At 38.4% G+C, this 12,196-nt stretch overlaps 1 protein-coding gene across 1 annotated transcript; it reads right to left on the bottom strand.

The window, feature by feature from the left end:
- Positions 1 to 8,999: 8,999 nt before the first annotated feature.
- Positions 9,000 to 9,977, bottom strand: LOC119418029 (trace amine-associated receptor 1-like). Its single transcript, XM_037685274.1, has one exon. The coding sequence runs from the start codon at positions 9,975 to 9,977 to the stop codon at positions 9,000 to 9,002; it is 978 nt and encodes a 325-aa protein (XP_037541202.1).
- Between the last annotated feature and the right edge of the window lie 2,219 nt (positions 9,978 to 12,196).

Below are 12,196 nucleotides of genomic sequence, written 5' to 3'. Positions count from 1 at the left end.
TCTCAGCCTTGTCTGAATTTGAGTACCATTTTGTTAAACCGTAACAGTAATGTTACCTGATTGTAGTCGTTCATTGAGAGAAGTATTAAATATGCAGTTTATTGGAAGAGCTGTAGATTTTGACCAATTTATAGAATAATCAAAAACTTTTGAGAACGAGTTTATTAATTCGATAACATTAGATATTGAGTTTTCTGTGTTCTGAAGAAAAAGTAAAACATCGTCAGCATAATGACTAATTTTATGTTCTATATTTTTACACAGTATACCTTTAATATCAGCAGTTTGTCTTATTGCTGCTGCTAAAGGTTCAATAAAAATAGCAAATAGCGCAGGTGAAAGTGGACATCCCTGCCTGGTCCCCCTCTGTAAACAGAAGCTTGAAGATATTTGATTATTTGTCCTGACACATGCTCTTGGTGAGCTATATAATATTTTTAACCAATTAATGAAATGGTCCCCAAAACCAAATTTACCCAAGGTAGCAAATAAAAATTTCCAGTTTACCCTAGCAAATGTTTTTTTCTGCGTCCAAAGACAAAATAGCTGTTTCAATATTTTTACTATATGAATACTCTATTAAATTATATAATCTGCGTGTGTTTGTGGTCGAGTATCTTCCTTTTATAAATCCAGTTTGGTCAGCGTGAATAGAGAGAAATTATTTTCTCTAATCTTTTAGAGAGGACTTTACTAATTATTTTAACATCCACATTAATAAGAGAGATGGGGCGATAACTGGTAGGTAGTACTGGGTCTTTGCCTGGTTTTAATAGTAGACTAAAGTTGGCTGAATTCATATGTGTTGGAAGCCTGCCATTTTCTTCTGACTCATGTAGCATTCTATGAAATATTGGTTCTAGGATGTTCCAGAACTCTTTATAAAATTCTGCTGGATATCCATCTGGGCCTGGAGATTTCTTATTAGGCATGTTTTTAATGGCTTCACTGAGCTCATCTGATGTCTAGTTCTGACGATTGACTACTGTCTAGTTTTGGAAGTATTACTCTCTCCAAGAATTGAATAATATCTTCATCTGTTGGATTTATTTGTGGAGTGTATAGAGTTTTATAGAAATCTCTAAAAACACTATTTACTTTTTCCTCGTCATAAGTTATGTTACCATTTGTGTCTTTAATACCATATATAGATGTTTTTTCTTAATTTAATTTGAATTGATTAGCTAAAAAGCTCCCTGATTTATTACTGTGTTCAAAATTTTCTAATCAAAGTCTTTGTACCAAGAATTTGTTTTTTTTGTCAATACATTCATTTAGTTCTAATTTTATCTTGCATAGTTTTTTCTGTTTCCTCTCCTTGTAAACTTCCTAATAATTTGATAGATTTCTCTAATTCCTCAATACGTTTATTTTCTTTTTTCTTTTTGTTTGTTGAGTAAGATATTATTTTCCCTCTCATAACTGTTTTCCCAGCCTCCCAGAGTGTACGTGCCGATGTTCCTGGCAAGTCATTAAACTCTAAATACGGTGTCCATTCATTTTTAAAGTATTGTATAAATTCTTCATCCATAAGCAGTGAGGTATTTAATCTCCAGTTTATACTTTTTGGGATTTCTTTCTTATTATCTAAATTTAAAGTAACTGGTGCATGATCGCTGACAGCAATAGGGTGTATCTTAGTGTCTGAAATGTTGGTCAGCAATAAGTTGCTCATTCTAAAATAATCCAGACGAGAGTAAGAGTGATACACATGTGAAAAGAAAGAATACTCTTTACTATTAGGGTGAACAGACCGCCATGCATCGCAGAGTCCATAATCACTCATGTACTGTTTAACTACATTTATGGATTGCCAACTGCGTTGAGCTCCTACTGCATTCAGCCTGTCTATTTTGTTATCTAGACCAAAGTTAAGATCACCTCCCAGTACCAGCGAGCAATCCATGTGATTTGATAGAGTAGAGAAGAGATCATGAAAAAAAGTGGCATTGTCCACATTTGGCCCATATAAGCTAACAATACAATATTTTTGACTGAGTATTGATAATTGTAACATTATATATCTACCTTGCGGGTCTATAACTGTGTCTAATATTGTGAAGTTCACATTTTTATGTATTAATATTGCTACTCCTCTTTGTCTTGAGTTATGCTGAGAATACATCAGGAAACTCAGGAGATTTTAGCTCTTCCACAGTTGACAGTAATTTATGAATTTCTTGGAGTAATATAACATCTGCCTTTAATCTTTTAACCTGGTTAAAGATTCTATATTTTTTATGTTGGCTACCAGCTCCATTAATATTCCATGTGACAAACCTTAAGATGCCCATACTTGTGCTTGTGAAAATATAATTAAACCACACCCATTATCACAAATATCAAAAATAGTAAAACACCCAGACAATAACATAATCCTTAATGATTGGTTATTTATGATTTATAGATAAACTAAGTGCTGTTTTTGAAGGTAAATCATGGATGTATTCCTTTATGAGGTATTTGTATGTATGTATATGGATATATATAAGCCTTTGTGCCTGTGTGCTAATAATTGTTGAGTCAGAAAAATAGAGACAAAAAAAGAAAGTGAAATGATAATAAACACGTAAAGATAAAAGAAAGAAGGAAAAATAAAAAAAGAATCCCCTTACCATATTAAGTGCCATGCCACCGTGTACCACCACTATCTGTGTAACCCACCAACCGAGCTGTGCTGAACAATTACATATATATCTGGTAAGTAATATGAATATTTATCATTGCTAATACATTTTAAGTAAAATTAGCAACTGAAAATCATACTTACCTTATTTATATTACTAATAGAGCCAGGGAGTAACCACTGAATCTCTAAACAGCTGACCATTGATGTAGAGTTTGTCCACAGCCACCATAGCTCTTCTGCCCTCGTCTATATTTTTCTTCCTAATCGGGAACAGAACGCGCCTTTTACTCAGAATTTTTGCAGGGAATTGGTCATTCATGCTGTAGTTCGTGTCACGCAGTTCCCTACCTCGGCCTTTTACTTGTTCTTTCTGTTTATAATGTTCAAATTTAGCTACAATCGGCCGCGGCCGATTGCTTCCAGGTTTCTTACCTTCGAGGCGGTGGACTCGGTGAAAAGTGATGGAATTAACTGCGTCACTCGGCAACTTCAGCTGATTCTGAATGAAGTCACGGACGGAGGCCTCAGGGACCTCGTCCGCTCACTCCGGGATTCCCGAGAAGACGAGGTTGTCCCGCATGCGCCGGGTTTGGATATCCAGGATCGATTCTTTGATTTTTTTATTATCCCCGGATAGTAGCGTCATCTCCTCGGTGAGTTGTTTCACTGTTCCCCTCAGCTCCTGATTTTCACTAGCAAGTAATGCTACCTGTTGTTGGCTGAATTCTAACGACTCCCTGAGGCCTTGAAACTCTTTGTGTAGCATCTCTACCAACGCTAGTCGGGCGTCCAAGCTAGTTAGCTTCTGGTCAATTGATTCTAATATCTCCTTGAAGCCTGTATTATCAGGAGGCGGTGCCGTAACGCTATCTGAGCTTCCCTGTCGGTGCCGCTTAGCAGTGGGGATGTTAGCTGAATCGCTAGCAGCACCAGATGTATCTTTAGGTTTACCCATGACCAAGCTGTCAAAACACTCGTCAACAAACAATTCCAGGCTCTCCTCGTCCAGTTTGTTAGATTGAATGAAAAAGTTAGTTAGTAATATTTAGGACTTTCTTAATGATCTTATATTTATTTATACGGTTTTTATTTAAATAAATACGGAATTACCAAAGTTTATCATAATACTCACTCACAGTTTTTTCCTAGTTCTCCGCAACAGCTCATTGCACCAACTGCCGGAACTGTAGTGGAAGAGCTTAATAACATTGAGCTTTATATTAGAACAATATACAATTGTAATTTTGTATGAAAAAATGAAGCTCAAAAACCAACAATAAAATAATTAATTGTGAAATAATAAAGACTAAAACACAATGAACAAAGACTAGCCTTCAGATGAATTTACCATTTAATTTGTTGCAAAGGGCAGCACGGTAGCACAGTTGGTAGAGCTGCTGCTTGTCAGTGAGCAGGTTACCGTGGTTCAAATCCCGGTCCAGGGGCCTTTCTGGTTGGAGTTTGTATGTTCTTTCTGGGTACTCCGGTTTCCTCCCACAGACTAAAACATGCATGTTAGGTTGATTGGGGAACTCTAAATTGTTCCTAGGTGCGAGTGAGAGAGTGAATAGTTGTATGTCTCGTTTGTCTCTATGTGTCCCTGTGATGAACTTGCGGCCTGCCCAGGATGTTCTCTGCCTCTTGCACAGTGATAGCTGGACATGGGCACCAGTGACCCTCGCGACCCAAAAAGGAAGGAGCGGTTAAAGATGATTGATGGATAGAATTTGTTAAATTGGCAATGCACTAAAAGCACTAATACCCCTTTTCCACTGTCACGGCGTGGGTCGGATATTTCCGGCTTGACCCGTGTTTGAGGTCTTTTCCATAGTACTTGGGACCGGCTCACCTCCAGAATTCTGGCCCGGCTTCTCAAGGGGTCCAAGCAACCCGAGCCGTGACGTTAGAAACACTGTCGGTCACTGATTGGTCAGGGGGAGGAGTCTGTGGAGTCTTTCCAAACAACACAATCTGCCATTTTTCTCTACCGCCTGCCATTAGCTATAACTTGAGGAGCATATGTTGTACGTGTTTTGAAGATATATATATTAGAAAAAAAATAATGTCAAAACTGTGGTCAAATGCAGAAGTGCAGGCGTTGTTGTGCTTGGTGTCTGACCAAAAAGGTCAAAGCAAGCTAGATGGAGCAATTGGAGGTTGGTTTTGACAGAGCCCCTACTCTACTTGAATCAGTTATAGAAGATGGTGAGTTTTTTCTAACTTTAAGCATATTTTAAGTTACTCATCCTATCGGTTCTGAACATATTTTTAATTAACAAAAGAGGCTGACTCTATAAAAGGACAACATCGGTGCTACGATGCTAAGCTAATTTGTATAAACGCTAACTGTCCTCCGTTCCCGTTTCTCACTGTATTTTATCCACAATGTATTTCAGCGCATGACAAACTCCACATTAAACCCTCCAAGTCTTCCGACTTCTGCTCCTGCTCCATCAGCGGAGACAACACCTGACAGATCTCCATCGCAGGCTCGCAGCCCACCTGCACCTGACAGAGCAGCACAACACTGCAGCCTTCTGTGCTTTGGTAAGAGCAGATGCACCATGTTCCACATCACTTTATTCGTGCCAATATGACTTGCTTTTATTTTTAAAGTATAAAAATAAAATGTTCAATAAATACTTAAAACGCACCACAAGTTGAACATGTGGTGGTATGAAATTATGTACACAGGGTCCCAGTTACAGGCAACAATAAAATGTAAAAGAAAAACAGTAATAAGATCAAGATATGAACTAAGAAAAATATCAACTAAAAAACATCTACTAATAATACACTATGTACTAATAGCATTAAACAATCAAAACAATACATCAAACAGCAACACGAACTTGAGTTTGTGCAGCCTTATGAATATCTAACCAGGATAATCACTGTGAAAAATCACATCATGTTGCTGCTGATCTGTTACATGTTGCTGTGTTCATTTGTGCTCATCTGTTCACACAGACTCATGTCCATGCTGCTGTTCGGTGTGTTGTGTTTATTGTTTTTATGCTATTAGTGCTTAGCAAATTTTTAGTTAATGTTTTTCTTAGTTGATATCTTAGATCTCATTACTGTTTTTCTTTTACATTTTATTGTTGGATGTAACTGGGACCCTGTGTACATAATTTTGATCCACCACATGTGGTGCGAATGACAATAAAGAATATCTGTATCTGTATAATACTTTCTGATTCATATATCCATTGTTAGTATTATATTATTTTCATTATTTTTAAATCAGTTTATTTTTCATTTTCTTATTTTATCAATTGCTTATGGTTAATATTGCTATTATAGCTGTTAGCAGCAGCTTTCTTTGTTTTGTGCATTTATTCAAAAACAGTATGTAGCTTGAATTAACCAACTTTTTCTTCTTTCTAGGCAAGAGAAAGAGAAAAAAAGTCCAGTAAAGAAAAGTCTTATTTCATCACTGAATGAACATGAAGAACTGAACCGGACACAGCAGGAACAACACTTGTGTCGTGAGGCAAGGGCTAGACAGATACAGTAAACAATCATTAATTGGATGCAGTATTTTTTATTTTAAGTGAGTGATATGACATCAAAAGAGACCATTGTTTCATCAGTCTCCATGATGACATCCCTCGCCTTATCCACAAAGTCTATGGTTTTCTGTATGTGGTGTTCTGAGCTGCCAAGTAAAGTGATGAGTACTCCCATCACCCTTTGGAGCACAAGTTAGGAGTCATCAGGACTCTGTATCACAGAGCAGACAGCATCCCCACAAACTCAAGAGCCAGGCAGAAGGAGAAATCCTACACAAGACAGGCTCTAGAACAATGTGGATATCCTAACTAGGCCTTCCTGAAAGCAGAGAAGAAACCCAAACAGGACTCCAGTCAGTCATCAGGTGAAAAGGAAGAACCCAGACCCAGACCAGTGTTCATTCCATATGTTGAGGGAGTATCAGAGAAACTGAGACATTTATTTTCTAAACATAACGTCCCAGTGGCTTTTAAACCCCAAAATACATTACGGCAAAGACTGGTTTATCCCAAAGATCCAGTCCCCCGGCACAGAGTAATATTGTGTATGCTGTTCAGTGTCAGGAGGGCTGTGATCAGTCTTACATCGGGGAAACTAAGCAGCCACTGGCCAAAATGATGGCACAGCACAGAAGATCAACATCATCAGGCCAGGATTCTGCGGTCTACACTCATCTCCAGGCCAGCGGTCACTCTTTTAGGGATGAAGATGTTCACATCCTGGACAGAGAGGAACGATGGTTTGAGAGAGAAGTAAAGGAGGCAATCTTTGTGAAAAGAAATCGTCCATCATTAAACAGGGGTGGAGGCCTCTGGGTTCAACTGTCCCCCGCTTACAATGCTGTTATTGCTAGTATCACTCAACTCCTGTGAATAGTAAACTGCCATCAGTGTGCTAATGATCCATTGTTAGGCTGATGGTCCTTCTTGACCATGTGAGCAGCTGGTTTTGGTTGTCAGCAGCAAATTGGTTGATCCACTTTGAGAAGGTGCAGCTGAGCTGAATACACCACCTCAGACTGAGGAAGTCTTTCGGATGAGAGACAAAACGTTTCTACATTTTTTTTGCTTTGTTTTGTTTTTTTTGAATGTCCAGAGGACCAGATTGAACTTTTTTGGATTTTTCTACCTGGATTATTGCACATGCATCAGGATATTGTGTGTTATTAAAGTTGAAAATGAAGACATCAGGTTTATTTTATTTTTATTTTTTTATTCAACACCACAAACTGTATGTCACACAAACACTGATAATTAAACTGAGCACATAAAAAATACGTTAACTATAAACTACATTCATGAACTGAACTCTGCTCTGTTTTCAGCCTGGAATCTGGTCCCACGTTGTTCATCTGGCTCGTTCAGGCTGTCACTCCTTTGATTAATGCAGCTTAAAACATTGAATGGATTTAATAAAAGAAATGAGGGGAATTTTAAATAAATAGGTCATCCAACATCTCGATTTGACGTCCTCCTGCAGTGTACCTGGGTCGAGCCTTGTTCAGAACCAGTATGCCTGGTGGGAGACAGCTTCTTCTTCTTTCAGGAAAAAATTAAAACTCAGTTGGTTGTTTTGTAACCGAAGTAAACACAAGCTAGCATTATTAAGAACGTTGATTTACCTGCTGTAAATCAGCTACTGATCATCATGGAGAAAAACCAACATCATCAGCGTCGACTCGGTTCTGGCCCACTCAGCGACTGGTGTGGAGCTATTAGACGAAGCGATCCTGCTTGGCGTCAAATCTGCCGACTCTTATCCACAATCCAGCCAAAATCCAGCTTAAACTTGTTGTTAAGTTGTTGTTAGCTGAGCTTTTAGCTCACAGGAAAGGAGCGGGCTGAGGCAGCACGCATGCGCATTAGGTAAAGGTACAAAATTCACAGTGCCAACTAATGACCTGGCATGGTAACTGCAGCAGATTCGGGAGGGCGGGGGGGGGGGGGGGATTCCTCCGGATGTATGTAAACTCTAAATCTGACTGTGTCAACGCAGATCTTTTTCTCTAATTAACATACGAAAAAAACAATGTTTCCCCCCATCGTGTCAGTGTAAATAGGGCCATGAACTGAGAATATACTACATTCGCTAAAGAAGAATACACAAGACTAAGAATACACTAAGCACTAATAGTTCAAAAAACAATGGGCCAAAACAACAGCAGCACGAACTATCTTCAAAGTGATTTTTCACAGTAATTTTCACAGTGATTTTTCTGGTTAGAGATTCATGAGTTTAACAGCCTCTACCTCAGGGTAGAAGCTGTTCCTCAGACTGGTCGTTCTGCACTTAATGCTCCTCAACCTCCTGCCTGAGGGGAGTGGGCAAAAAGTGTGTGTGCTGGGTGTGTGGGGTCCTTCATGAAGGTGTAGATGTCTGTGATGGTGGGGAGGCTGACTCCAACAGACTTCCGTGCAGCCTTCATCACTCTCTGCAAAGCTTTTCTTTCTGCAGCTGTGCAGCCTCCATGCCACACGTTGATGCTGGAGCACAGGATGCTCTCCATGGCACACCTGTAGAAGGAAGTGAGGACTGAGCTTCCCAGTCCAGCTCGCCTTAGCCGGTTGAGGAAGTAGAGTCTCTGATGAGCTTTCTTGATCAGGCTGGTAGTGTTGTTGCTCCAGCTGAGGTCATCATTCAGGTGCACATCTAAGTACTTGTAGCTGGAGACCACTTCCACCGCAGATCCTCTTGGGGGGGGGAGGGGGGAGGGTGTTTAGTATTCCTTCTGAAGTCCACAACCATCTCCTTTGTCTTATTCATGTTTTATTGAAAAGTAAGATACTCAATGGAAATTCATTCAATTGTTTTTCTGACATTTCAAAACTACATCATTTATATATCAAAAAGTGAATTAATGTAGTATTGTATTAGTACAGTTACTACCTAATATTTTTCCAGACATAATAATTCTAAAGGCTGATTTAAACCAGCTGTAAAAGAAAGCATAAATCAATGGATTTAATGTTGAGTTTGTCAGTCCAACACAAATAAATGCTTCAAGCACAGGAACTGGTATTGAATTGTTGGTAAATGGCAGAAGAGTAAAACAAAAAAAGAAAGGAGTCCAGCAAAATATAAACACTCCCAGAACAATAGCCAGAGTTTTGGTGGCCTTTCTCTCTATCTTACTGATAGTTGCTCCACATTTCATTCCGGTTTGAATGTTTTGTGCCTGTCTCTGTGCAACAAGGAAAATCTTCAGGTAAACACAGAAAATTATGACAAGTGGAAGGTAAAAAGCTAAAATGGGTCCAACTATGTTTCTCAGCAGGACTTCAATACAATTATTTTCTTTACATTTTTCTTTTGATTTTGGTGTCGCTGCAATTGCATTAAGTGCAGAAGCTCCCCAGTTTACAGTGATCATAAAGACAACAACATGACGGCTAATTTTAGATTTATATTTTAATGGCTGACAAACTGCACAATATCTGTCAATTGAAATACAACATAGATGTAAAATAGAGCATGTACAAGAATATATTCCTAAACTGTCTCGAATCCTACAGATCAAATCATCTTGGAACATGCATAAGGTGAATGAGAATACCATGCCTAAAGGTAATACAATGATCCCCACAAGCAGGTCAGCCACAGCCAAAGACAGAATGAGGAAGTTAGTAGGAGTGTGGAGCTGTTTGAAGTAAAACACAGAAATTATTACAAGAAGGTTTCCACATATTGTGGCAACAGACAAAAGGATTAGGAAACAATATAGCATCACACATGCAGCAGAGAGATATCTGGTAATTTTGTTACCATTCATCTCATAGCAGAGATGTATATTGGCCACAACATAAGTTAGGTTGAGAGTAACTCTTGTTTCCATGATGACCTAAAATATAGATAAACATATTTATCACATTTTTTTAGATTAACATTACAAACAGACTGAGCACTGATGTAAATTTCTGAAAACACTCATAAGTCATCAGTTCATAAACATTGCTTTGAGCCACACAACTCTCTGCATACAAACCTTTATTTCCTACTTCATACCTATTGTTGTCCAATAATAATTGGGTACTGTGTCCCTACAGAGTGCAGTGATGACCAATGATGCAATGTGCATGTGTGTGTTTCTGTCTATCCCACTTTTAGAAAACAAAATTAGGACTAGTTTACTTCTTTACTAGTACTCCTTTATAATAATAATTATAAATCACCCTCTAAAATGACTTTAAATTGACAACAATAGTTTACCATCCCCTACTGTTTATTTCATGCATAAAGGGATAGTGTATTAACATATTTATTTTTGACTTGTAAAACAACTTTTTGCTCAAAATTGTCATTCATGATGGCTGCCTACTAAAACTTTTGCATGACATGGTTGGTTTAGATTGTCAGTGTTTTCACAACAATAAATGATCATGCACATGCATGGTCAAACATAGACCATTATATGCCAATGATGCTGAAGGTGCTGAATGTATTTAATTATTTGGGAGTTGAGTAAGTGTTGGAAAAATATTAGCTCTTTTTGTTTTTTTAATGCTTGAATGTGCATGTAAGTTGTAATAGTGGTAAGTAATATGTCACAAATACTCTAGAGCAAAAGAGCAGTTTGAGGCCAATTTATCAGTTTACTCTGGACCTCATAATGAATTGCTGATATTGCTTGTATTGTATGCAAATACATTTTTTGTGAAGTTGAAGCAACATGATCAGAATACCTAAGGACAAAAAGTGTGATAACTAGATAATCAAATAATCTCACAGTGATTTACTCAAATGCATATAAATAGAAGAATATGAATCTTTTCTAAATTCTTCTCTTCTTAATAGAAGATTTATTCCAAAATAACCTTGGTGGGATTCTTAGTTTTCTGCCATAATCACCTTCTTCCAAAGCTGACAATAAACCAATCAACCACACCTGCACCTAATTTCACACCATCCCCTCTGCACTACTTAATATCCTTCCAGTCATTCAACCAACGCTGGAGCATTAGTTGCCTATGGTAATTGAACTACAGCCAGAAACCTGAACTTTGTGATACCTTGATTAAGCTTGTGATATTTTTGCCCATTTGTCCAGTTCTGCTCTGCCGACCCCCTCAACTTCCTCATGGCCTCTTATGACTTTATCTGGACTATTAACCTAAACACCAAGACTAAGCTTGAATCCAAGTCTGGACTATACAATCCAACCACCCTCAACTGCCTTACCTCTCTGGATCCCACCTTCCTCACCATCAGAAAAACTAGGATCTTGTATCTCCTCTCCAACATGATCTGCAAAATAAACCACCATAAGAATACTTATTCATTCATCTACTAAACCAGAAAATCAGAAACATCCTTCCATAGCCAACCTCCTTCCTGATCCTTGCACTGTAAATGAAAACACTTATTTTGTCATCTGTGTCTGAGTCTCTTCAGTCTGCCACACTGGGGTCATTTAAATTACAATCATTTTAGAATGCTCCAGCCTCTCAGACTCTCAAGGCAAGACTGAGAAGAATCAGATTACCGTATTTTCCAGCCTATAAGTCACAGTTTTCTTTTGCATAATTTACATGCCCTGCGACTTATAGGCCAAAGCGACATATTTATGGATTCACCCCCATATTTATAAACCACTTTGTGGCTGAGATATGACCGTTTCCATTCATTATGACCAAAAAAAATAAGAGCAGTACCACTTTCAGCCACTTGATGGCAGCAGATTATTATTAGTTGTATGGCATGCTGTTGGCTGTTGTATCATGTAATAGGTAATAATAAGTAATAGGTAAACGTGGCTACAATGACAAATTCAAAAAAGTTCAGGACAAAAACATTTGGACATTATTTATTACACCATACTTTATACATTATTGTGTTTTTCTTGAACTTTTTTAGAATTTACCATGTCATGGATGACTGGATGACCCCTCCCTGGGCTGCCACCTTACTGTGGTGGAGGGGTTTGAGTGTCCCAATGATCCTAGGAGCTATGCTGTCAGGGGCTTTACGCCCCTAGTAGGGTCACCCAAGGCAGACAGGTCCTAGGTGAGGGACCAGACAAAGTGCAGCCCAAAGACCCCTATGATGAGAAAAAGA

Source organism: Nematolebias whitei, chromosome 12 (assembly GCF_014905685.2).
Source record: "Nematolebias whitei isolate Nwh7 chromosome 12, NemWhi1, whole genome shotgun sequence".
Taxonomy (NCBI): domain Eukaryota; kingdom Metazoa; phylum Chordata; class Actinopteri; order Cyprinodontiformes; family Rivulidae; genus Nematolebias; species Nematolebias whitei.
Note: the sequence above shows the minus strand (reverse complement) of the source record. Positions and strands in the feature narration are given on the sequence as shown.